Source organism: Vanacampus margaritifer, chromosome 16 (assembly GCF_051991255.1).
Source record: "Vanacampus margaritifer isolate UIUO_Vmar chromosome 16, RoL_Vmar_1.0, whole genome shotgun sequence".
Lineage (NCBI taxonomy): Eukaryota > Metazoa > Chordata > Actinopteri > Syngnathiformes > Syngnathidae > Vanacampus > Vanacampus margaritifer.
The window spans coordinates 1,039,619-1,067,265 of NC_135447.1; the positions used below are offsets into that span (position 1 = coordinate 1,039,619).

The window sequence follows — 27,647 nt, forward strand, 5'->3', positions numbered from 1 at the left end:
TGACAAAAGTGGTCCTCAAATTCTAGTCTTTTAATCTTTTAAATTGTAGAAAATTAGCAATCATATCAATGTCCAGAACAATTTGCTAAATTATTTCAATTTGATCGTACATTTGCTATTTTTTCTAAGGGCAATTTCCTTAAATGGCAACTACGATGTGCCGATGTCATGTCATTAGAATTTATTCTTTACTAAGGCATTTAATGTGACTAAGGCTTTATTAGCGACACAAGATCAAAAATATTACCAATACAGTAAGACGCAGCGAATTGGCAAACAAAACTAAAGAACTACACGTTAGCCAGCCCTCCTTTAGAAACAAAAACATGCTCTGATGTGTTACGAAGTCATTTATTGACATCTACATGAGAACATGTTGAGTGTTGGGGGGCGCTTAAAACACCTTGCTAATCACGTACATTGAAACATCATTAAATATATATATATAAAACAGATGATCTATATCATGATGTGTGAAGTCTGTGGCACGCGTTATGTTTGCTTCCTTGTCAACAAACTACGACTTACCTCTCAAGTGGATTAGCTTGCTAGCTTCCGGAAGCAACACGGATTTAAGCTAGCCATCTAGCTTCCGGAAACTGCTAAAAGGCTACTAAAAACAAAACTATCAAAGTCGTTCCTATGTTCTGAAAAAGCTACATAAATACCATTGTGTAACATGAAATGTCAACGAGCCGCACGCCCTACGGAAACCCAAAAAAAAAGCTAAGTGGAAGGCAACTAGTGAGTGTTAAGGGCCAAAATGGCGTCACCGGTCGTTCACTTGCTGCTACCTCGAGAGCTTCGCTGTTTGGTCATGGTGGTTAGCATCTGACTGATGTAGGATGTCAGCAGGTCATCCATTTTGTAGCCCTGGGGGTGATCGGAGTTGACATGAGCTGGGATGTGCATTTAACATTAAGCATTTTTCACAATTTAAATGCTAATGCTAATCTAAACCCTAGAAAACTGGCTAATGTAACCATGAAAACAATGTTAGGTTAATATTGTGTTTATACGATTTATAACTTATCTTCTTTTTTTGGAGTTGGGAAGTAGCCTGCTATTTAACACATGGACCGACAAGTATGGCGGCTTATGATTAATTCTTTTTACACTCCATTCGTAACGTACAAACAAAAATATGACTTATCTTCTCCATTTGAATCACGACTTAAAACAGTTTCATCCGCACCAGAATCGCAAACGTTACACTTCTGTGTAGTCTGATAACATGAATGGAAAACCACAAACACACAAATGTGGCACATAGAAATATTTTCCAGTCCCTTTTTTTGTTAACAGTTGAGCCTTGGCGGAGGTAATATTGACACTCACCAATGAGGTTTCACACAGCAGCTTGCTACCTCGCACCAGGTTGCCGATGGTGATGTGGAAATAGGTGTTGCCGCTGCTCCAGTTGGAGATCTTGGTGAAGGGGTGCGTGGTCAGGATGTCCTACAGGAAGCGACACCGTAAAAACAAAAAAACGAAAAAACAAACAAACACAAAACTAGAGCATTTCTCATCATCCAATTCTAAAAACAAAACTCCAAGAGCAGGGATGTGATTTGACCAAAGTGAAATTATCTGAAAATTTAGCCGGCTAGGTCCAGGGCAGTGCCCAGTGGGGGGGGGGGGGGGGGGGGGCGAGAAGCATGAACAAATAATTATATCATGACCAAATGAAAAGTAACTCATATTAGAGCATACCACAAATGTCTTTGTTATAGCAGAAGATGTTATCTGTCGGAGTCATGTGCATACACAATTAACTACTTAAAAAATATATCGATTTTTTTTTTGGGGGGGGGGGGGATAAAAAAAGCGGAATTCCGCGAATTAGCGGAAAAATCACATCCCTGCAAGAGGAAGTCTTTAGAAAAATCCCAAACCCACATTTGGTATGGCCCTCAATAAAAAAAAAAGGGAATTAGTTAAAAACACGGGACCTACCTTCGACTTTGGGTCAATCAGACTGACTCCATGTTTGTTTATGGCGATCAGGAGGGTTTCTGGGTAATTTGGATCAGTGGTTTGCTGCATCAAAACAAATGTTTTAAACGCGGCATTCCATGAAGGCCTGACCTTTCAGTGATTGGCAAGTTTGTACCTTGACCTCAAAGAAGGCTGAACCAAACGTGGCCCACTTGTAGATGATTTTCAGGAAGGACAGTTTGGCTTCTTCTCTCGTCTTACCACATTGTTTGTTGAACACCGACATGATAGACTGCGGGGGGGGAACTTTGGTCAATCAGAAGTTGAAAACCAAACATGGGGTTTGCCACACACCCTCTTCCAGTCATCGGCGGATAGATGCCGGCTCTGGTCCTGAGGGACGAGGTCTTTGAGGATCTTGGGCATGTTCTGGAAGTGAGACTTGTCCTCCTCAAACTTCACCCTGTAGATGAGTGCCGCCAGCTGGTGCACTTCCTCCTTGGAACACTTGTGGTAACCTCGCAGGTACTTTGGCAGCTCCTACACAAAAAGACCAAGAATTGACATTGGAGAAACCGCATTTCTCAAACTAGTAAATAATAATTGAGTTGAACCCTAATTAAGATATAAGAGTTTAATGACTTGGTAGTAGTGGAAGATGGAGTCAGCCATGGAGTCTTTGCCAGGCATGGTGTTGGTCCACAGTTTTTTCATGAAAAACACCTGGTAGGTCAGCGAAGGCACCACGCCTGCACACGCAGACGGGTTAACACTGTTATGTCATTTTTCATTTGAGGCGGTTACGTTGGTCAAATGTCTTTTTTTCTACCGTCTTTCACGTGCCGGGCTTTCTTGATCCAGTCGGTCAAGTGGCGCACAAAGTCGAAGAAGAAGTCGCCGTCCGGAACGCTGATGACCTACAAATTAACGGGGAATAATGATTGCAACTTCAAATCTTTTTACACGCTGGGAAAAAAAATCGTACCTTATCTGTGATCTTGACAAAAAGGCTGAAACCCTCCGATGATTTAAGCAACAACCGTCCTGAAATGTTGTGGCAGAAGTCTTTGGCCTTGGTACTTGACTCCACTTCAAACACCTGCGAATGTCAACGGACCAAAATGAGCACTTGAAGGGGAAGTCAACCCCCCCCCCCCCCAGAATTCTTGACAATAATATGTTCTGTGCAGCCCCACTAGTTTAAATATGTTATTCTGGTTAATATTGTGTTAGTGGAATATGAGTTTTTTATCTATAACAGGAGGCGGCCATTTTGCCACTTGCCGTCGAGTAAAATGACATCACAGTTGCTCAGGTAACAACCAATCGCAGCTCAGCTTCAGAAAACAGGCGAGCAACTGTGATGTCATCTTCAGTCGACAGCAAGTGGCAAAATGGCCGCCCCCTGAGATGGATAAAAATCTCATATTCCACACGTCATATGAATCCGAATGTCATGTTTAGACTAGTGAGGTCACATATTATTGTCAAGAAATGTTTAAGGTTGACTTCCACTTAAAAGCAACATTTTTGGCTATTGAACGCACAAGCCGAGCGTTAAGATACTTGCCGATTTGAAAACCTTAACACTCACCTCGTCCGAGTCATCCGGGAAATAAACTTTGTGGAAGATCTGAGTGGTTTTGTGCTGGATGGCTTCCACCTCCACCAGGTGAGGAGGGTATTTCCTTGACCCGTTTCTACCACAAATCACAAAGCGAGTGAGATCCATTGGAAGATCGGAAGATCGCAAATGAGATCATCGCGTGAGTGTTTCACCGTAAGGCTTTCTGCAGCCGTTGCATGCAATCCGGAGCCAGAGGGTAGTGCTTCTTAGCCTGGAGGAACTTCTGGATGTGAGGCAGCAGGATGTTGCTAGGAGGAAACAGACCCGTGCAGAGCCACAGCAGCTCCCACCCCTTCTCCTCGCTGTACCTGGAGAACGTGACGCCGCGTCCATACAAATGCACCCTCAGCGCCAGCGGCCATTGTCGGCTGAACTTACTTGACGTGATTGTCGGTGAGCTGTTTGACAATCTGACAGAAGATCTCGTCTTTCAGCGGCTCGGCCTTCAACGCCCCCTCGAAGATCTGATCGGTCAGCTCGTTAACCGAGCGCGCTCGTTTGGACGGGTAATCGCCCATGTACTTCATCACAGGTAGGGCCGCAGTCAAGGTTGCAACGACGTAACCACTACGGCAATATCCGCAATGTTAAAACTGACACAATATCGTCGTGGATATTAAAAGCAGCACATCTGTTAAAAAGACCAGGTTGTTTTCCATTTGTGCAGTTCCAGCGCCCTCTGGTGGTTAAATTCTTAGTGCGGTTGAATTGTAATTAGGCATGTTTTTGGCCAGCTATGTTTAAGACCCACAAGAATGGCCTGATGAAGTGGAACGCAACATATTTGAGTTCCTCCACAAATCGGCTTCAAGTGCCTCAATATGAAACGTAATTTGTGATTTTAGGTTATGTGCATTGAAGTTGATGTTACCTGTACCATTTGAACTGTATCTGTAGTTATATATATATATATATATATATATATATATATATATATAATGTATTTATTTATTTTTATTAAAAATTTTATACAGTATTGTGAGCTAACCTCCTCACAAAATATTGTAACAATATCGTATCGTGACATTTGAATATCATTACATCCCTACAGGGTTGAAAACAACTAAGACCGCTAACTTAAATGATCTGCGCGGTGGACTGTGGATGGACTTTAATTCTTTTTTTTGTGCCAGGCAATCATTGGTAATCAAGTCGGACAGTGATAATGTGATGATGTCAAGATGAACCCGAGTAAACTGTCAGTCGAACTATCCTAAAAAAAAAAATCTCTAGCTCTTGGCTAGCGCTAGATTGTTTTGGTGCGATGGAGGCAATCCTCGGTCAAAGGATATCCATGAAGGCCTGGCAGGCCTCCTGGGAAAGCTCCTCGTGGGCTATGACCTTCTTGAGGAGAGGCTGCTTGAGGGGCTCCCGGCTGCAGCTCCACACACGTTCCTTCCCTCGAGACTTGGAGATCATCACCCTGCTCAGAGTGCTCTTCGGAGGAGGCCTGGCGACATCACGGATGACGAGGATGATTGATCACAAGAGTATCTTGGAAAATGAATGACGTCGGCGGAAAGTCAGGAACCTGAAGTAATCGTAGGAGAACTCTTCCAAGGTGTAAGCTTTGCTTTTGTCTTCGCTGCCGGCGAGGCTGGTCTGGGACAGCGTGACGGATTCCCGCCGCTGATCCGGCGTCATGGTCACCAGCGCCTTTGATCGATGAACGCGGCAAACAATCAGACTGGATCGCCGCCACCTCGTCTGGCCTCACTCACCACAATGTCGTATTGAGGTCGGGCGACGGTGGGCAGGACGTAGACGCAGTCGGCCGGGAAGTCTCCTCGCTGTTTGGTCCTGTCGTTGATCCCGTGAGCCCACCCGGAGTTCATCACGTGCTCCCCGTCGTGTTCATCCAGGATGATGAGATCCCCTTTGGAGAAACTCAGGAATGTGGACTCCGCACCCGCTAGGAGACGAAAGACACACGTGGCAGTCGGCTAGCACGTGTTGGATGATGCGCACTTGTGGATTCTCACCAGGGTTGGGACAGTCCATTAGTCCGACCACAAACTTGGACCGCTTCCTCAGACCTTCCAAGAACGCCACAACGAGGTCCCTGATGTCCTCTGCATTATTGGACGTGAACGTGTACTCATCTCCTTTGATGGTGGCCAACGTAAAACTCTGTCCTTGGAGTTTTCCTCCTCTGCAAGTTTCCGCACATCATAAACCTCAAGAGCAGTCAGTGATCATTTTCGTCATATTTTTCATCGCAAAAATTTTTTGCAGACGAAAATGAAATTAAAAGGAAAATAGAAGCCAGTCATTTAGATGGTGGCGATAACTAAATTGACCGACAATGTTCAAATGTTTCCATTCATTGTGCAGCTGTAAGATTATTCTCAGGCAATTCTACTTTTTTTTTTTTAAATTTAGGTGAAAACTAAGTTTTAAAACATATTATTGTCAGTTCAAAGTGTTTCATTGAAACAAAATTTAATAAAGAAACCGTTGTGTCAAATGCGTTTCGTGTGTTAAACTACAGAGACAAATGTCATGTCAAAGTGTTAATAGGGACAGATAGCTCACCTGTTTTCTAATAGGGATAGACCGATTATCGGCCGAACTTTTCATTTATGGATTTTTTTAAATTGACATTTTATAAAAAAAAAATACGATGACACTTAAAAAAAAAAAAAAATTAAAAATTAAAAACATTATGATGAAATTTTGAAAAAGTATTTACCATAGAAAACTTTAGTTAACTTTTTATTTACTTAGTTTTTAATTAATTAAATCATTAATTAATGTTTGATTAATTAATTAATTAAACACATGCTGATGACCATGGAAGCTCCCTGCAATTTTTGTTATAATTTTTAAACAAAGCTGTCAATTCTTTATATGTTTAAAAGTAAAAGAAAACATAATTAAAACATTTTTTTACACTAATATTTTCTCTTTTACTGTAAATGAATATCGGCTTGAAATACCAATTATCGGCAACTGGCTTTAAAAAACATATCGGTCTATCACTATAGTTTTCGCTATAAAAGTTTAAATGTATGCTGAAGGAAAACATCAAATGAAATTGTCAGTTTAGTCGACTAAAATTGCTCTTTTTTTTGTCGACTATAATTGGATTAAAACTAAAATACAATCAGATGACTAAATTGTGAGAAAAACTTTAATCAATTTTAGTCAAAAGACTGTAACTAAACTAAATAAAAATGTCCTGTCCAAATGAACACTGCTCAAGAGAATAAGACGCCATCCATCATCAGAAGATTTCTTGCACGCTACCTGCTGCTGGAGACGGCGATGATTTCTGGAAAGGAAAGCTCCAGAAGGACCTGCTCCTGCTCGTCCACAAAATAAACGCCGGTCCAGTTCACGGCGACAATGACGTCATTCTTGGGCAGGCTTGGCCCTGTGAACGCAAACAATGAAGACGCAAGAATGCGCAGTGAGAAATCCTCCGCATAGAGCGGGTCAAGCAAACTTTTCGTGCGACCGACCCGAGAATTTGAAGGCCTCGTAGAAACGCGAGAAGAGCAAAGGCCACTTAAGTCGAGCAAACGACACCACATCCTCCTTCACCTTCTGCGTGTTGGGCCTCCTCTTACTGTACAGTCCCTGGACGGACATTCACGATTATGACTCGGCAAAAGCGACGCCACCTCGGTCGAGCGCTACCTTCTTGTGGGCGGCGGCGATGAGCTGAGCCCACTTCTCCGCCGTTTTGGCGGAGGTGACCTCTCTGTCGGGGATGTAGGAGGGGATGAGGCTGAGGAGGCGATCGTGCAGGATGTCAATGCCGTAATCCACGTAATACTGCTGAGAGGCCAGCTCGGCGAGATCCTCCTCCTTATGGGGGAAGCACAAAATCGTGTGGAGGAAACAAGGATCCAGACTTTTGAACTACGAGATCAGTTCTGAGAGATAAGAATTCGATTAAGATGCTGAGGCCGCTCACCTTCTCGCAGCGGTACTCGCCAAACTTCACCCCTCGCACGATCTGCTGATAAATGAGATTGGTGGCCACGTGGTCATTGGCGGGGTCGTGCCAGGGAGTGAAGATCTCCTTCCTGAAGAACAGCCTCCAGGGGGCGTTGCGCTCCTGGGCGCCCTGCTCCTTGGCGTACTGCTCACACTGCGAGACGGCGTCCATGACGTGGTCGCTGCTGCTGCCCAACGACGACACCTGACACGGCACATTCAGCATTTTGATGTTCAGCTTTCCTCGTCGTCTGTCTGACCTCGAGGCTTTCCCGTTTTTGTCATCGGCTTTGTCTCCAGTAAGCGATGTACCTTGTCAAAGAGAGCGATGTACAAGGAGAAGCCGAAGCGATCCGTGAGGTTGATCTTGTCTGCTAGAGCGTTGCAAAGCTCGCTGGCTGTGGTGGCCGAGTCCGCCAACAAAGTCTTGGTGGTTCCGTCCATAAATGTTACTGGCAGCATGATGGGTTTCTTTGATTTCGTGGCCTGCGGGACAAACAAATATTCAGACACTCCAACAAAACATGAACCGCCAACCAAACTATTATTTGCTTTTTAGCCTCCGTCTACTTCTTCAGGTTACCTGCAACTCCAACCAAGATGGCGGCTGCGTCCGTGTGCGGTTGACAAACGTCCTCCGCAGTCTTTCCTCGCAATACGGAGCATAACCCGGCGGGCCGTTCACCAGGAATGTCCGCAAATACTGACAAGAGCCAAAGAAAGTTTGTTGTAGCCTTTAAAAGTTCAAATCGATTGCTTGGTCCATAAGGCTTGGGAACCGCTACCCGTTTAGCGTTTCACCCAACCGTTGTTTTTTGGTTTTCATGTCATACCTTGACAAACTTCTCCGAGGGTGCAAAGCAGCCGACGCAGAGAGACAAGAGGATCCATCCACGGGCATGGCTGCTTTTGGACGGATTCTGAGAGAGCTGCTTGCATATCTGACAGTAAATCTCATCCCTAAAGGGGAGCAAATTGAGATTGAAATCGTCAGTGGTGCATCAGGCATATATCAGAGGAGAGTGGTCACACCTGAGGGCGGGCCTTAGAATGCCATTTCCGATGATGAAGTGAAGTTTTTCCAGGTTGGAGGTAGGTCGTTCCTCCAGCATGCTGTTCCCCTGGAGGCTGTAGTCCCCTTCGGTCAGCCGCCTGGTCACCTACGATATTTAAAAACCGGCAAGCATTTTTTCGCGGATGTCAAATGTGTTCATAAGCATCTGTGGACGGCCGTAATTGCGCTTCCTGGATGAGACAATCCTGCAAACTGTCCACACCTCTTCAGTGATCTTGGACTTCCTCTTCAGAGTGAGCGACACAAGTTTGTGCCGGACACTGTTCCTTTTCTGGCTGTCTATGGAGGTGTTCTGTTGTTAAAATGAAAAATGACAAATGTACAGTAAATACAAATGTATTTTTTTTTAAAAAATCAACATGACTTATTATTTAAAAAAACGGCCCAACTTTTTAAAAACAACAAAAAAAATGCCTGATTTATTTAAAAAATAAAAATCTGCTTAATTTATTAAAAAAAAAAAATCAGTTTGATTTATTAAAACAAAATCTACCTGACTTATTAAAAAAAATCTGCCCAATTTATTAAAAACTAAAAATCTGCTCAATTTATAAAAAAAAATAATCTGCTCGATTCATAAAACAAAATGCTTGTCTTATTACTACTATATATATATAAATAAATCTGCCCGATTTATTAAAGAAATACTTGACTTAAAATAATTAAAAAAAATCTGCTCAGCATATTTAAAAAAAATATAAAAATACGCTTGTCTTATTACTACTCCGACATTTTGCATTCCATGTCCCTCACCTCTGCGTCAAACTGCAGCTCCTGCAGCTCCCTCTTGTAGGTCCTCTTGCCGAGGGTTTCATAGATCTTGGTCATGACGGGGATCTTTTCACTGCCGTCATTGAGAACCAGCTGGCATTTGGGCTCGGGCAGATCGCCCATGAATCGTAGCACGGTGATCCACACGGCTAATGCGGCCTAGCAGATCAGAACAGAACAGGACAAGACATCGGGGAAGTTCTCATTTGGCAGATGTGACTTTTGCTCCGTGTGCAACTCCAGTCTCACCAGCTGGTCTCCTTCGTCCTCGTGAAAGAGCAGCGGCTGCTTCAGCGCTCGTTTGACGTAGGTGTAGGTGGAGACGCCTTGGAAATACGTGGCCGCAAACTTTGAGAACTTGTACTCCGACAGATCCTCATCTTCCTCGTCGGGCAACGGCAGAGCTTCGTTCACCACCTCCACCTCGGCGTCTTCGCCGCGGGGCATGTTCACTAAGTCCTGCACAGAAGGTAGATCTTCATCTTTTAACCTGATGTTTTTTTTCTCCACTTTACAGTTTCTTTCGCTCAAGTTAATCCCATCCTCATCATGTATACCTCACTTCAAATAATCGCTTCCGTTCGTCCCCCGAACTAACAATCGAGCGATTCCATACCTCAAAGCCGGCGGGGCCTTGTCCGTCCTGATTGGGCAGCGGTCCGGGGTTGCCCAGGAATCCGAACATGCGGTCCACCATGTCGGAGTGATCCACCGGCTGCTCGCGGTCCCTTTCCATCTGCTCCAGCAGCTCCTTCTTCCGGCGCGTCTCCTCCCGCTCTTCACGGTCGCGCTCCTCCTGCTGCTGGACCAGCTGGACCAGGCGCTCCTGGTGATTGCGGTCCGCCTCGGCCTTGGCGCGCCTCGCCGTCATCTGGTTGCGGAGCCGCTCCTCCTCGGCCAGGCGCTGGTGCTCGGCCTCCAGGCGATGCTGCAGCTGTGCGGCGAGGGTTGAAACGATTCTCAATATCAGGAAGTCGCCAAACTCACCCTGTGTGCCGGAACTGGAAAAGCGCCGCTGCCTCTCTCGGGGCAATTATCCTAAAAGCTACTCATGATCCACTTGACAATAAACGGACATTTAAACCACGGTTAAAAAAGTACACAATATTTATTCAAGCTTTGATGTCATAACAGGAAACAAAGAGGCATTTGTCCACCGGGAACATCAACACACACTTGTGGCTCACATACAAAATTGCTGTATCATAAAAATAAAAAGGTATAAAATAAGGTTATGTGGTGACACACCGAGATTCGTGCAAGAATCACAGGGAAGAAAGGCATTGGAAAATAAATACCGACTCAATTAGAAAATAAAATGTCGTCACTGAGCTGAAAAGCCAAATAAATAAATCAAATGTAACACTGGTTAAAACTTCATGGAAACACAGAAATGCAATAAATTCACATTCACAGTTCAGTCAAATGACGTTTTAGCAAAAATAGGTTTCTGGGCTAAAAACAAAAAGGGAAAAAAATTGGTTCAATATCTTTTTAATTCACACTTCTGATACCTCCCCTAGTGCAGTTATGTGAATGCTTTTGGTCTTCTTGCTTCTGCCTACGTCACCTCTGCTTTTCTGTACAAAATGGTGCCCTTTATCTTGCTGCGCAAGTGTAAGAAATAATTTTCATGTTACAAACAAGCCTCACAATCAATCAAACGTTTTGGATTATCACTATTGTAAGGAAGTCAATCGATGAAAGGTATTTGATGTGACTCTGGAAATGAGCACAAAGCAAATACAAGTCTGGCTTTCGGACCTAACGTCCCTTCAGCAGTAATAGGCGGGTCTTTGCGGCGCTCTAACTTGAAACAAATAGCAGTAGTAAACGGAATAATGTGTTTTTACCTCCGCCCTGAGCCTCTGGCCGAGGCGTCTGGCTATCATGCCCCTGGTGTAAGCCTGGATGGTCAACACGGCGCGCAGACGCTGCCAGAACATCCGTCGGACCAGGAACCCCCGGCAGCGGGCTTGGATGAGGGCCACGCGGCGGCGAGTGGCGCAGTAGCTCGTGAAGTACTTCCTGGCCCGGTAGACGGCCTGCAGGCGCAGGAAGCCGCGGCGCATCTGGAAGGTGCGAGGAAGCAAGCGTGTTAGCGCTGATTGGAGAGTGATAGGAATGCCCCCCCCTCCCAAAAAAAAACAGCTGGGCGGACGAGAGAATAGATACTCTTTGACTGCCAGACGTTTTCAGAAAAGGGATGCCGTGGGTGCCAGCCAATTTTAAGCATTTTGACTGATCTTTCAAGGTCCACAGAAAATTACATGTTTGGACTATGGAAACACACATACTACCAAATGAAAGATTGGACTCTCATCTTTTATCAGAAAAAAAAGTTTGTTTCTACCTTATTCCGTTTTTGAGTAATCAACAATAGAAAATGGTTAGTTTCACCTCTGTTTTGAAAAAAACGTCTTTTAACGTCTTTGGCACTCCTCCATAGGATTTTACTAAACGTTATTTAACGTTTTTGGCAGTCAAAGAGATAAACAGCTGCTGGACCGTCTTAGCTCTTCTTTTCGACCCCGTCCAGCCAAACTCCACTAAAGAACTGTCAGTGCTCGTTGTGTCCGGAACAAACATGGCTGCTAATGCGACAAGTTGACAAAATATCAGTCAGACGTCCTCGAGAGATAGCGAAAACCTGAAGCTATGGGGGTCCTAACAGAGTCAGGCAGAGCCTTCTTCTCATCCTCTTTCTCCACCTCATTGATCCTGCGCCAAATGCCGTTTAACTTCCAAGTGACTTCACATCGCATTGAGATTAAAGAATGACGCATTAGTGATGATGGAGGGAGAAATTTAAATAGCATTCAAGTAGACTTGGACACGGTCACTCAACAATTTTTATGTTCCATGCATATACAGACGCTCCCCTACTTACGAACATTCGAGTTACGAACAACGGTACATACGAACATGTCTGCGCGCATGTCAAAAAATGTTCGTAAAGAGATGCTGTAAGTTCGATTTTTTATTGCGCACCTTTTTCCGAGTAGTGCTTCTTTCCGCCGCTAATAGCGACGCTTGGCGCTGTGAGAGCTCACCCAGCATTGGAGGCTCAGCAACGTGTCGAGGAGGAGGAAGAAGAAGAAATGCCCGTCGCTCATAGATAAAGCCATCGCACTCTTCGAGCAGCAAGACCCAAATATTGAACAAAGGTTGCAAATCAAATTGAATGATGCCATACGGTGCTACCGCATCATTTATGATGAAAAAAAGAAGAAAAGTGTGCAATCGTCGTTCGATCGCTTCTTTCGGCCAGTTTCTAGTAAATCCTCCAAGGAAGATACTCATCAACCCTCATCTTCTTCTCCGCGACCCTCAACTTCTTCCTACATTGAAGTTACGGAGGAGGAAGTAACTTTTGAAGCCGATTCCAGCGACGACGAAGAACCTCTCATGATATAAAATCCTCCTCTTCCTCCTCCTCCATCAAATCCTTAAGCATCGAGTACATCTTCCAAAAGTAAGTTCAACTTCATTTTATTTATCTTATTACGTACATGTACATACCGTGTGTGTCTCGCTCTCTCTCGCTAACATACGTAGTACAGTACAGTACTGTACGTATTCTCTTTAAACATCAATTATAATACAAAATATAGCACTGAAGCAACTTACGAACAAATTCACCTTACGAACGATCGCTCGGAACGGAACTCGTTCGTAAGTTGGGGAGCGTCTGTACATAACTCCGACGCTGATTTTTGTTCTGAATCTAAATATATCAAACACCTTCCTCCGTTCACGTTCCAAGAGTCCACAAAAAAATTGCTGATTCGACACTTATCCCACTTACAATTTTGTAGTCCTTCCTGCAGCGATAACCGCGCCAAAGCTTCTGGATTACGGTCACAGCACTCCTCAGTCGGAGGAAGTTGGTCCTAGTAGAATGCCGGAAGAAGCATAAAAAAAAAAGGAATGTTGATGTGGAATAAGAAGAGAATAATAATAATAATAATGGACTTTAAGAGAAAGCATTTCCAGCACAGTCCTGACCTCTGCTTGAGTCCGCGCACCGCCTTCTGGATGAGGATGACCTTGTCGGTGATGCCCTTGTCCCGCTCGATCTCCAGCTGCATGTCGTGGTGATCCTGATGGGAAACGGGACGTCAGACGATTAAAAAAAAAAATGAAGAAAGTCAAGCTTACAACAACATTTTTTAGTGTCGCTTTTATATTTCATAGCAAAACAAAAACAACCCTCAATTGAAGCACAAAGCCAAATGTTGAATCCAATTTTTTTTCCAATTTGTCAACCAAACAGCACATTTGCAACGCCAGTCACAGTGACGAAGAACCCACCGTCCCAATAATTGCTATAAAATTCTACCATTCAGGTAATTAATTACCTTGAGGAAAATCTTGGTTTTACCGATCTGCCAGTCTCCGTGTCTTCCCAATCTGGCCAGGACTATCTGCTGGCAAGTTCCTCGCAGGTCCTCCTGGATGGAAAAAAATCATACGGTTTACCACCGCCCAAAAAAAAGCTGTGTCCACATTACAATGTTTTAACGCTAACCACCTGCACATGCGCGGGTTTGACGCCAGGCAAAAGAACTCTGTAACGATCTACAAACTCCGCAAAGGAATATCGGATGGGATAGCCGGCCCGTCTGATCCGGATGGTCTCCATCATGCCGGAGTAGCGCAGCTGACGGATGCACAGCTCTCTGTCGAACAACTGAAAGAGCGTCCGCAACGAACGTCAACGTGATTGACGACAAAGGACAGTTTGTGTGAAGACTTGCGCAACTCACCAAGGGTTTCTTGAGCTCATTGGGTTTGATGCAGCGGACGAAGAAAGGTTGACATACGCTGAGCGTGCGCATCAGCATCTCGAGCGAACGCTTGAACTGGCTGCTCAGCGTCGGCGAGCGCTTCCTGGTCTCCACGCCCTGCGTGGGAACACGAGTACAACAAAACTGAGCAGTTATTATTCCGCATGTGTTCGTGTTTATCACAAAATACAAGAAGACACACCGACTGTAGAAACACGCTACAATTCACCACACAGGAAATACAACAAAATCTCTGACAGCTTGTCATAGAAAATGAAAATGTCTGTCAGAGAGTTTGCAAAATTCTTTGGGAATTTCAATGAAAAAAAAAAATCAACACCACAACTTCCACCTGTGAAATAAAGAAGGGGGCTACTCAGTACAGATCATTGGACTTTATTAACTCTTTGACTGCCAGACGTTTTCAGAAAAGGGATGCCGTGGGTGCCAGCCGATTTTAAGCATTTTGTCTGATCTTTCAAGGTCCATAGAAAATTATGTGTTTGGACTATGGAAACACACATACTGTCAAAACAAGATTGGACTCTCATCTTCCATCAGAAAAAAAAAGTTAGTTTCTACCTTATTCCGTTTTTGAGTAATCAACAATAGAAAATGGTTAGTTTCACCTGTTTTGGAAAAAAAACGTCTTTTAACGTCTTTGGCACTCCTCCATAGGATTTTACGAAACGTTATTTAACGTTTTTGGCAGTCAAAGAGTTAAAGAGAATCAAAGACGCATTAGAGAGCTGATGTTACCTTGGGCGCAGGCGTGCTGGGCTGCTGATAGCCACACAGAAACTGATGGCAAAGAGTGAAGAGACAGCAGATTGATGGAGGAAGCGATTGGCGGTATTAGTAACAAAAAAAAGAAAAAGAAAAGAAAAGCTGAAGGAGAGCAAAAGTCACTAGAGACGATACAACGCAGGTCCTTGGTCTGGATCTGGACCCAGATTTCTTTCTTTACAGGTCCACAACTTGTCTTTTCTTTTCTCTTCTTCTTTTCAAAAAAAGTTTAATAAACTTTGTATGAAGAACTTTTGGGAGTTTTACAATAGTTTGCTTGCAACCGGCACAATTCGTGAGGGATTTTCATATTGACGCCTTCTTAAGATAATCGCCTAAAAAAGTTTTTTTCATTTTTAATTTATTATTTAGTTATTTTTTTTTGATTTTTCTGGAAACATAAAAAATGTAACCATTTGCATCATGAGGAGATGATTTAGGCAAAACATATCTTTTTTTGCAAACTTAGGCAATTATTTCAAGAGGGTGACGATATGTTAACCTGCACAATTTTGGGGAGATTTTTTATTTTGAACCCGCATAACTTTTGAGGAAATGTATGATTTACATGCAGGTATGATGGAATTTCTTTTGTATTTTATGGTGGTATTTTTTTCTACCTGAATCATTTTTATAGGATTTCTGTTAGCCTTACATTAAAGCTGTGCACATTTTTGAGTATTGACAAAAGTCTTATTTTCTGTGCTTCATTTGCTGCTTTTATCAGGGATGTGATTTGACCAAAGTGAAATTATCTGAAAATTTAGCCGGGGGTCTGGGGGCCGCCGGTACCCAGCTAGGTCCTGGAGCTCATGGGTTTTCCGTGTTTTGAAGTACTTTCAATGCACTCACATGACAAAGAAATAGACAAAACAACAGCATCAATTTTCAATGTCTATTGAACTATCCCATATAAAATGGCAGTTTTAGTCAACTCAAAATCAGTCACATTCAAAATCATTGGACTGCCTTTGCTTTTAAAAACTATCACTGAAAATATCATCATATCTAACTAATGTGATTACTAAGTTAACACATAAATAATGTTGAAGAGTTCAAATTTCATGAACAAATAATTGTATCATGACCAAATGAAAAGTAACTCATATTAGAGCATACCACAAATGTCTTTGTTATAGCAGAAGATGTTATCTGTCGGAGTCATGTGCATACACAATCAACTCCCCCCAAAAAAAAAAAAAAAAAAATCGGAATTTTTTTTTTTTGGGGGCAGATAAAAAATGCGGAATTCCGCGAATTAGCGGAAAAATCACATCCCTATTTTATGGTTATGAATTTATAGTCGTCTTACCTTTAACATGAGCAACGTTTGGGGGCTTTCAGAAGTCTTTGTTGAACCTGCACAATTTTTATGGGATTTTCTGTAAATCTTATTTTACGCTGCGCAACTCTTGAAGACTTTGCCGTAGTCTTATTTTAACGTGCGCAACTTTTGGGAGCCTCTTAACTGAGGACAACTGATTCAACAGCATCTGCCTAAAGCTCAACAGTGGGGGGGAAAAGGAGGTCATAAAGAAATCTCGTTGGAGACAAAAAAAATAATTTATTCTCACCATGGCTACGTCCGCCTGGAAGATCTGCTTGATGAACTTGTTTTTGGACGAGTGAACGAGCTGGATGATGTCCGTGTGGAGGCTGTCACGGTTTTTCTCCAGGAAGCCTTCAAGGCGAACAAAAACAAATCACAGAAACGCAACTATAGTAAAACAACCTGCTAGGGAAAAAAAATAAAAAATAAATTCTACATTATTTTCATGCCTTCTTGATTAATTTGACTTTTTTTTTTTTTTTAAAGAAAAAGATAGTTCTAAAGGACTTCTTGTGCACTTGTGTTTCATTTATTTGTTCTACCAAATATTCCCGTAAATGATCCAAAATTGAAGACAGAGCAAATTCTTGGCTCAAGTTGCAATCGTAAAACAAAACTTCGGCAAGGCCGAACTGACCTCTGGTCTCGTAATGCACCACACCGGCAAAGTGTTGAATACCAAACTGGCTCTCGTAGCTGTTCTTTGGTGGGATGTAGTTGGAGTTGAGTTTGTGCTGTGAGTTGAGCTTGTACAACATTGTGGCATCAGTTCCCTGGCAGAGGAAAATGAATCGTCAATCAACTCTACTACATATCAGATGATTTTTTGTTTTTGCTTTTGTTGAACCTTGGGGAACTTGCTCTCCTCGTCGATGAGGGAGATGATATTCATGGGCTTGTTGGCAATCATGTCCAGCGCATCTTGGTTGTCGGTGAACTCGATGTGCTGCCAGCTGATGTCCTCCAGGTTGTACTCTTCCTGTTCCAGCTTGAAGACGTGACGCACAAAGAACTGCTGCAGGTTCTCGTTGGCAAAGTTGATGCACAGCTGCTCGAAACTGCGATAAAAGTCGTGACAAAAGCGTGAGCAGGGAACTAAACGTCAAACCCTTAAATTCACTCAAACTTTAACATGGTCTTGAATTGGTCTGAATCTCCGTTGGTCTTGGTTGTATTTGGTTTAGACTCTTCAAAGTCTGAGTCTTTTCTTGCTCTCTAATTCTCAAAGTCATATCTTGACTAAAAGTCTTGACTTGCTCTCAACTACTCAAGTTTTGGTCTTGATTTGGTCTCAACGTCTTAACTTATTCCCATACCACAAAGTTCCAGACGTTACCTTAGTCTCAACTCCTCCAATTATTGGTTTTGACTTGTTCTCATTGACTCAAAGTCTTGATCTAGTCTCCATTCTTCAAAGTCTTGGTCTTGACTTGGTATCAACTCCTCCACTCTTGATTTGTCCCAACACTTCTCGACTTGGCTTCAATGGATCTCAATTGCCCAAAGGTCCCAATTTGTTCTCAACACGTCAAAGTCATGGTTTTGACCTGCCTTGGTCTTAGCCTTAACTTGGTTTCAAGTCCACAAATTCTTGTCTTTGTCTAATCTCCTTAAAGTTTTCGTCAGGACTCAGTGTGGACTCCCCAAAATCTTGATTATACCTTGGACTTAACACCTCAAAAATGTGGTCCTTGACTTGGTCTCAAATCCTCGGTTTTGGTCTTTATTTAGCCTCAATGGTTTCGACCTCCGTTGACCTTGGCCTTGACATCACAACTCCACAAAGTCTTGTCTTGATCCCGACTTTGACTCCTCAAAGTCTCAGTCTTTACTTGGACTTAACAGCTCAAAGCGTATGTCATGAACAACCTTTCCTCCAGTCAAACTGACCTGTTCACGATGAAGTTCTCAAATCCAAAGATGTCCAGCAAGCCGATGGACCGTCGCATGATCGTATTGTCATTGCAGGACGGCGGTCTATAAATGGCGGCGTTGATCTTGTCCACAATCCACACAAACAATCTGCCGTAAATACCCTACAGGACCCAAAAAAAAAAAAGCACTTCAGACCATCCATGCAGGGCTGTGATGTTTTCATCAGTGGGACGTTCTGAAGTACAAACACTGCACTTTGTTACTGTATTGTAAATGAGTATTTGTATTTCTGATGACTTTTTACTCCTTCGAATGCATTGACTCTGACTTTTTAGTCATTACTTTGTCAAGATAGGCCCGTTACTTTTTCCAACCTCACAAGAAGACGACAAGATGCAAAGATGACAAAGCGGTGTACAGTCAACTATGATCGAGATCTTGAGGACTTCTAAGGCGGCAAAATAAGAGTTTGAATTCTTCCTCCACCTTTGGGAGTTTTACGTTCGTTAAAGGTCCAAACCTTGACAAAGGCATCCCGTACATCCAGGCCTTGTCCCACACTGAGAGGCGTAGCCACACTTTCGCCGCGTGTGATCAGGGTTCGAGTAGTCAAACACACCATGACATCCTTGGGCTCCACCTGGGGACCATTGGGCAGGGAGCGGAAATTAAAACGCCGACATCATTACAACTTCACATCTGCTTACGCTGGTCAATTATGCACCTCCATGAGGGACGCAGCCGTGACCAAGTCAGGTGATCTGACGACAACGCAGGCGTCCAAGTTGTCGTATGTACGAGCTGATGGAAACAGGAGAAAAGACTTAATTCTTTTTTGGGACTTCATTCTAAGTCAAAAACACCTCAAATATTGGTCTTCACTTGACCTCAACTCATCAAAGTCTGTTACGAGTTGTCTGACTCCTTAAAGTCCTAAGTTGGTCTGCCGCCCACCCAAAGTTTTTGCCACGACTTGGTCTCCACTCCTCAAAGTCTTTCTCTCAACTCCTTACAGCTTTTACTTGGTCTCACTTTTCTTAGCCCCTCAATGCAGATTCACGTTGACGACAACAACGGCCGGCTCATGAGTTTGGTGACTTGCCCTCAAATCTCAGGTTGCCCATGTGCAAGATGGCGGCCAGCAACTTGGAGATCTCCCAGGTCTCCGTCTCGGTGAACATGAGCACCTTCATTGCTGCCAAGATGCTGGAGTAGTCGGTCAGGTCGTCGCGACCGTCGCACTTGGTGCACTGACCCTGCGAGGTTGAACCATTTTTTTTTATACATGTACAGAATTGATGAGGTTTTGATCAGCAAGGATCGGAAACATTGATCTGTCAAGGAATGCAACGAAGACCCACCATGGTGAGGTAGGAGTAGTCCGTGGCCAGACCCAGGCCGAGCTTGGCCTTCATCTCTGGGAGCATGCCCTTCAACATGCAGTAGAAAATATGGTAGTTCCTCTCATCTGGTGCCTGGAGACACCCCCAAAAAAAAGATAAAAACTCATGAGTTGATTCTTTGAGTTTACAATCAACTTCCAGAAATAGTGAAAAACAACGCCCTCCCCAAGTTGTTTCTAGAGTGCTTTTATTTGCGAGCCAAAATTGTGGTATGAGTGAGCTTCAGATACAGCGTTGCTAGAACATCCGTCCAGCACTCACAATTTGAGATGCAAGTAAATTGAACATGGTCACAGATCGAATTGAACTCCTAAGTCAAGGTACCACTTTAATTGCTAATTGCTAAAGGCATATGCGGCTCAACCGATGACACCAAAACAAAAGAAAAATGTTACATAATTTCAAATTCCTCTTGCAACCTAGTACTAACTCTACTACTTTCCTATTTAGACAGAGCTTCGACGCCATATGGCATCTGATGCCGTTTCAAAAAGAGCACTAAAAAAATGAACATTGTTGAATTTTTCAGTGGATAATGGAGAATAAGTTCCCAAATAAAACCACAAATAAAACCCGTAAATTCGCAAATAGTGAAACGTGAACGTGAGCGAGATTGCACAACGATTTCTAATGTGTTTTTTCCCCACCTGCCGACACACACGTGACTTCTCCAGCAGGTACTGTTCTATTTTGGCTCCTTCGATGGCCCCTCGCTTGTTGAAGTGGATGTCGATGTACTTCCCGAAGCGGCTGGAGTTGTCATTGCGGATGGTCTTGGCATTACCAAAGGCTGAATACATAAAAACTAGATTAGACTAGATTAAAAAAAAAAAAAAAAAAAAAAAGCATGTCACGTTAACATTTTGATGACGAAGTGCTGCCCCCACGCGTGAAAATACAATTTGTGGTGGGTGGATGAAGGGGCGTGGCAAGAAGTAACTGATTTATATGACACAGGACCACTCCCTCAAAACTTTGGCATTTAAGATGAGCCGGTCTTACCTTCCAGGATGGGCGTGGCCTCCAGGACCTGCTGCTCAATCCAGGAGTGCTGACCGCTGATGGCCGCCAGGAACTGAAGAATCAATTTGGTGCTTTCGGTCTTCCCAGCTCCGGACTCACCGCTGCCACCGGCAGAAAATATCAGGCCATAACCACACTGCAGATTTTTATTCCACATTTTAACTTAATTTTGAGGACTTATATGCTTTTGATAAACTCAAATGGCCTTTTCCGAAAATTCCTTTCTTCAGGATTCTGACTGGGGGTCAAGGGTTATACGATTCGTGGTCCGTACATTTGGTACCTGGGCTTTGGGGACTTAATTAACACTAAATTCCACCATTTATCATGTTGTTGTTATAGCAACCATCAATACTATACAAAGGCGCAGTTTTGCCCTGACCAACCAATGAGAGGACAAAATCGGAATCTGATTGGGCACGGTTTAAAATACAACAGATTGTGAATCCCTCGGGCAGATCAGATTGACACGGCAACACATCGAGGCTGGATGGCGGACGCACCTGATGATGCAACACTGGTCCTTGTTATTGCGCTGCATGTTGAAGTAGCAGTTGTCGGCGATGGCGAAGATGTGCGGCGGCATCTCGCCGATTTTCTTGTTGGTGTACAGGCGGATCTGGTCGGGCGTGTAGATGGGCAGCAGCTGGTAGGGGTTGACAGCCACCAGGATGGAACCGGTGTACGTCTGCCAACACAGGACGGAATAGTTCATGCGTTTTTCATATCATATGTTACAGCGATCCCCAGATGGGACACAAAGATTACGATCTGTAAAAGATAAAACTACCCCGCCTTTTTCTGAGTTGCTGTAAGTGGCGTGCAAACCCCGGGGTTCCATACCACCCCAATTTAGCAAAAAGATTTCAATGGGCGGCAAAATGTATTTTGCAGGGCAATACAACATGTATACTTCGTAAAGTAAATCATCATAAAATGAGGTGAATTAATTCCAGCAGCTTGTCGGCTTGTCTAGGAGCTACGATTCTTTAAAGCGGCATTCGCGCGAACCACAAATCATTTCCAAAGGCCTCAATTTTATGTGCTTTCTACGTGATTCAACTGCAGGGAAATCCAAATTTTCTGCATGAGATAATCAAGGCATTAGCAGGAGGCGGCGAAGCTGGCAAAAAGGTTAAAGGTTAGCATGCGCGCGGTGTGACCGTTCATACTCACCCTTCCACCGCAGTTTGTCTACATGAGGAGAAAACACAATAACCAAGAGACACATTACATAAATACATTTTCATTAGTTAGAAACAACATACGCAATCTAACCTTAGTCTTAATGGACTCTATGTTTGCAGCATATTCTATGTAAATATACGATCAAATAAGATCATCATTTCTATAAGATGAATAATAAGCACCTCTCGCAAATAAAAACCACACATTTCTCATCAGGAAAAAAAAAACATGTCGATTGTGTAATGATCTCAGGTCATAATTTTGACACATGGGACATTTATATATATAACTGCCATTTGTTCTACTGAGCCCATTTAAATTCTGTTACTAACCAAAACAGCAGCACCCACCAAAGCACAGTAACAAAGTTAAGCTTACATTTGGCATAGTCGGATTCGAGAATGACAGTTGTGTGTGTCGTCTATTCTTGCGTACACAATAATCATTATTATTTAGTTGCAAATTCCACTTTCACTTAGCATGAATTGTAATATACTGCTAACACAGTATTACAAATAATTGTAAATAAAAATAAGTAATTTCTTCTTCTGAAAAGAATTTCACGTTGTTGAATGTGTCTACATATGAGTTTCACGGTTTGAATTGAATGACTGAACTAAATAATCATATTGTAAATGATGACTGAGATGTATTTTTTATATTCTTTTCTTTTCCTCCCTTAGGATTGGCATATCATGCATTTAATTGCCTTTGTGGTAATGACGGGCTTTTTAAACAAACGCAGATATGCCATCGTTATATAGTGCGGGCGTACTTCATGTCAATTATTTATAGTAGCAAGTACACTTTAACCGCAGGGCATCGTGGACACAAGTAAACAGCTTAACCCGAGTAAGAGCTTAATAGTCAGGCTAGCAGCTGTAGTGAATGTAGCCGGGCGGCTAACAGATAGCAACTACAAACGTTTTTACGTATTACGTATAAATTGTATGCGGGGTTGTTACTGACATAGATGACGCGTTCGTTGTAGCGGATCAGGAGGTTGCGCAGGATGCCGGCTTCGTTGAGGTCGCCCAATCGGATCATGTCCTCCACCCCCTGGATGGAGGTGGGGTGCATGGGCTTGATGTGGCTGGCGTTCTGGGGGGAGATCCAGTGTTCCTGCAAGGGGGGAGGGATTACTACCCCTCTTGTAGCGATGCTTTCTGAAGCACTGCAGTAAACGCCGTTAAACATATTTGAGAAGATCATTGACAACAAAACTCACCCGGCCTTCATCGTCCAGCACTTGGATCTCGCCCGAGTCGCACAGTTTGACAACCGCCCCCACGGGGACGTCAAACTCCCGTCCCGTTTTGAGGTCCAACCACACATAGTCGCCCTGGAAGAGAGAGACGAAAGGTCATGTCAAACTCCAGAAACGTTTTAAAAATATCTTTTTAAAACCCATTTGAATGAATAGAAATCAATGTGAATTGAAGGAAATTGACTGGAAACGTTCATAATTTCAAATTTGTCAAAGCAAAAAAAAAGCAGGTCCCTCATATATCAAGGCATCACGGAATATTGTAAATTATGTTGCAAAGATTTTATCCTGAGATTTCTGATCGTATTCTTGTAAGAGAAAGGACCCTTTCGTAATCTTCCCATTTGTTCTTGTCCTTTCCTGCATCCAACGTCATCCGACTTGATCATATTTTTATCTTATCGTTGGCTGATAGCGTAATTGGCTCGTGCTTATCGGGGCTTAGGCAAATTTGGTTTTGTTTGGGGAGGTTCGGGGGTGGGCAGGAGGTGCATGTGACGGTGAGTAAAATAGTGAGCGACAGCTCCAGTCGGACTCAATTGACTTTGAGATTAGGATCGCGGTCGGCCAAAGAAAAGAGCCTTCTCAAAGTCAAACACACCGGAGATTATGGAGCGTTTGGATTTATTAGATAAAAATACGGTACAGACGCTCCCCTACTTACGAACATTCGAGTTGCGAACAACGGTACATACGAACATTTCTGCTCGTACAGTATGTCGAAAAATGTTTGGAAAGAAATGCTGTAAGTTCGATTTTGTATTGCGCGTAGTGCTTCTTTCCGCCGCTAATACCGACGAGTGGCGCTGTGAGAGCTCATTGGAGGCTGAGCAACGTGGCGAGGAGGAGGAGGAGGAGGAAGAAAACGCCGGTCCCCATGAAGCAGGAAATAACTTTTGAAGCCGATTCCAGCGACGACGAAGAATCTCTCATGATATAAAATCCTCCTCTTCCTCCTCCTCCATCATCTCCTTAAGCATCGAGTACATCTTCCAAAAGTAAGTTAAACTTCATTTTATTTATCTTATTACGTACATGTACATACTGTGTGTGTGTCTTTCGCTCTCTCTCTCTAACATACGTAGTACAGTACAGTACTGTACGTATTCTCTCCATTTTATTAAAAGTTTTTTTCAGTACAAACCAATGCAGGTTACTTGTACAAGCCTTAAACATACTTACAGTAAACCTTCAATATACTTATATAGGCTTTAAACATAAATTATAGTACAAAACATAGCACTGAAGCAACTTACGAACAAATTCACCTTACGAACGATCGTCCGGAACGTAACTCGTTCGTAAGGTGGGGAGCGTCTGTAATTGTTTGACAATATGACTGTGTTCTTCAAAAAATGATCAAAAATCGGAATAAAAAGATTTACACACAAATACGGTAATTGCCTATAGATGCCTATATATACTATTTTCCTTAAAATAAAACTCTTCAAATCACCTCAACAAAGTAATTTTAGTGATTTAAATTTTTTATTTTTTTAAATGTGCTTTTATTTTTTTGCGAGTTTTTTTTAATTTTTATAAACACTATGAAATACACTGCATCCTTTAATGCTAGCAACTTGGGTGACCACATTTTCACATTTGATTTTCGTACCTGCTGCAGAATGACCATGGCTCTGTGTCGGCTTGACTGCAGGACATCAGACGTCACATGCGCGGACCCTGCAACGTGCACTTATATTAATATTGATGTTTTTTTAATATTAGAAACAGAACATTTTAAACATGACTGAGAAGAGGAAGATAAAATTTGTGTGTGTTGGTGTGTGTGTGTGTGTGGGGGGGGGGGGGGGGCGCCACCGCAGGCTTATTGGATTCCTGGAGTTAATCCTACCACTTAAGCAGCAAGCATAGTTTACTGTACAGTCATTAGTATGACTACTCAATGATTTGCTCCCCCATTCAAGCCATATAGAAAACTTTTAAATACAACAACACAAAGTCATGTTTTTTAAGGTTAGCGTTGGTCAGTATATTCATGCAAGGGTGAGAAAGGAATCCCGTAAATAACAATTAAAAATGAATAAAACGTGTAGGTTTCTGAAATATTGGACTCTTGCTAAGAAAAAATGAGAACAATGTCGAATAAATGCACCTGGAATGTACATGGTCTTAAATAAACCAAATCCTATTTTCCTGCCTTTTTTTTTTTTTTTTAAACTTAACACGAGCCCCTCTCAACAAACAAGGCACTCCTAGCATAATCAATATTTGAATTAGCTCTCTGTGAGTTGCTGTTAAGTGTTTTGGCTCCTTTAAAATGTGTTATAGAAAGCTAAGATATTACTATTATTATCAATGCACATGAACTTCAATTTCATGTTCACAAAACCTTAAACAATTACAATTGCAAGTACCAAAAATACAGTGGTAATATTTGATAAGAATTCTAAAAGCTAATCTATTTTTGCCACTTATTGTCTAATTTTGAAACGGCTGAGAATAAGACGGATATGCTGAAATGTTAGCATACCTTCTGCTAGCATTAGCAGGCGCTTTAGCGCTTGTCCATGAAGGCAAGAATTGCTACCATGGTGGCGTTAGAATGCTAGTTTTCAGCATTGTCAGAATTTTCCACTTAATTGTGGCCAAAGTGGGAAGAGTTGTACACACAAATGTCATCCTTTAGGTTAGCAACACGTAGTGAACCCTTTCAAAAATGTTTGCTGGGATTTGTCTAGTTTTTATTATGAGCTAGTGAGGCCATTCCATAGTTAGCAACATGCAAATTATTATCAATCCTATATGTTCAACAGGCATCTCGCTAAGCGACTAATCTGCGCGGTGAGTGTGTGATGCTACGCTAACACACGATGACGAGTATGTGGAAGAGTTGCGACTCACATGGCTGGACGCGTGAGCGACTTTCATTGTTGACTGAGCCAGTTTAAGACTTCCCATTGTCGTCCATGAGCGCCTCTGCGGCAAAAAAAAGAAGAAGAAAAAAAGTAACACTGTGATGTTTGTTGCAGTTAGCTTAGCTCTATTAAGATCAGGGATCTGATTTGACCGAAGTGAAATTATCGGAAAATTTAGCCGGGGGGGGGGGGGGGGGGGGGGGTGGTACGCATGACCAAATAATTATATCATGACCAAATGAAAAGTAACTCATATTAGAGCATACCACAAATGTCTTTGTTATAGCAGAAGATGTTATCTGTCGGACTCATGTGCATACACAATGAACTACTACTACTAAAAAAAATAAATAAAATAAAATAAAAAATAAAAAAAATAAAATAAATCGATTTTTTTTTTGGGGGGGGGGGGGATAAAAAAAGCGGAATTCCGCGAATTAGCGGAAAAATCACATCCCTGTAAGATGTAAAAAAAACAAGTCAAATGAATCTAAAAATATTAATGGCAAACTATTTCATTGTGTATGTTTATATTTATGTTTACTCTGATTTGTCACAATGTTGAGGATTTTGGTGAACTTAGTTTCTGTCAGAATCATTGTCATTGCGCACAGTCAGTGATTTGTGAAGAAACAACACTATCAATCCATCCATCCGTTTTTAATATTGCTTATCCTGTTTAGGGTTGCTGGAGTCTATCAACAACATACCATTTATCATAATATTTATGGTTATTTTAACATTTAATAGCAAATGTGCTGTGTCAGCTGTGATTTGGAGGAAACAACATATGCTATACATTTAGTAAATATTTCATCATCATTGTTATTAGCCGTACTTCACAAAAACTCAAATTAAAACACTAAACTGAAAGAACAGGACTATTGTCTATAAAATATTATATGCACAATAATTATAAATACAGTACACCAAAATGTGCAACTTTTGTTTGAATGTTTTCAAGAACTTGTGCAGGAAAGACGCAGGCCAATCGCGTGCATTCTGAGTCTTTCCACATGACACAAGCTGGCTAATCATGGCCCAGCTTTTTTCCAAGCCGGAGGTGAGTGGGTGCAGTGAAGCGGAACATAAACACATAAACATTTTTTTGCATTTTAAAAGTGGAAAATTGCAGTTGTTCGCTGCTAATATCAGTTTGGATTGTTCATATACGGTATCAAAACGTTCGGTAGCAATTGGTGACGGCTCAACATTCATTATTGAATTGGAAAAGCCTTTTTGTGTATTATAAAGACAGTTTCTTGAAGTTCTACAGGAGGCCTCCATGCAGTTTCCTGACGTCTCCTTTAAGAGCTGGCCAATGAGCACAGAGCCAGCATAAGAGGCTTTGGCCTAAAGCTGAGGCCACCATGGCCGGCGAGAACTGCTCGTCGTGGTGAGCGAAAACCTTCAGTCACGACCCAACAAACCAACATCACCAAATCCCTCCACTAACCTCTCAATACGAAGACCCCGGTTGTCGTCACTTCTGGTGGGCTCTGGTTTATCCACAAGCGCAGTCCCAGCTGAGAAGACGGATGGTTTCTGCCTTACGGGACCCTTGTGCTAAAAATCCTCTTTGGAAAACCGCGGCGGGTCCTTTGAGGGGTCCTTTGAGGGGTTTTCCCGGCGCAGGTCAGCGAAGGAGTCCTCCAGACTCTCGCTGAATCTCATTCATGGCTGCTGATCCTGATTAGGGAGGCGGTGGGTGGAGTCTGCAGGACGAGGTGGAGTTGGAGGCGGGGGTGAT

General features: G+C 42.7%; 1 protein-coding gene across 5 annotated transcripts; it reads right to left on the reverse strand.

The window, feature by feature from the left end:
* Positions 1 to 335: 335 nt before the first annotated feature.
* myo7ab (myosin VIIAb) lies at positions 336 to 27,564 on the reverse strand. Of its 5 annotated transcripts, XM_077546578.1 has the most exons (51): positions 27,354 to 27,564; positions 25,884 to 25,958; positions 24,634 to 24,701; positions 22,980 to 23,093; positions 22,721 to 22,873; positions 21,740 to 21,757; positions 21,067 to 21,251; positions 20,543 to 20,664; positions 20,188 to 20,330; positions 19,499 to 19,612; positions 19,240 to 19,393; positions 18,862 to 18,938; positions 18,658 to 18,777; positions 18,153 to 18,298; positions 17,110 to 17,320; positions 16,900 to 17,035; positions 16,507 to 16,613; positions 14,906 to 14,947; positions 14,126 to 14,263; positions 13,891 to 14,049; positions 13,718 to 13,810; positions 13,365 to 13,459; positions 13,165 to 13,249; positions 11,210 to 11,428; positions 9,973 to 10,290; positions 9,606 to 9,815; positions 9,339 to 9,515; positions 8,788 to 8,877; positions 8,543 to 8,670; positions 8,344 to 8,470; positions 8,094 to 8,213; positions 7,823 to 7,996; positions 7,488 to 7,715; positions 7,208 to 7,378; positions 7,030 to 7,147; positions 6,815 to 6,941; positions 5,548 to 5,717; positions 5,287 to 5,477; positions 5,097 to 5,221; positions 4,858 to 5,015; positions 3,944 to 4,097; positions 3,718 to 3,873; positions 3,533 to 3,638; positions 2,924 to 3,037; positions 2,768 to 2,855; positions 2,581 to 2,687; positions 2,293 to 2,478; positions 2,114 to 2,230; positions 1,957 to 2,040; positions 1,339 to 1,458; positions 336 to 873 (listed from the first exon to the last, which is right to left on the reverse strand). In XM_077546578.1, exons 3-51 carry the CDS (start codon positions 24,649 to 24,651, stop codon positions 781 to 783), a joined length of 6,606 nt encoding a protein of 2,201 aa, XP_077402704.1. In that variant the 5' UTR covers positions 24,652 to 24,701; positions 25,884 to 25,958; positions 27,354 to 27,564; the 3' UTR covers positions 336 to 780. The 5 variants fall into 5 exon arrangements, with proteins under 5 accessions (XP_077402704.1, XP_077402705.1, XP_077402706.1 ...); XM_077546579.1 differs by lacking the exon at positions 21,740 to 21,757; XM_077546580.1 differs by lacking the exon at positions 14,906 to 14,947.
* Positions 27,565 to 27,647: the final 83 nt, after the last annotated feature.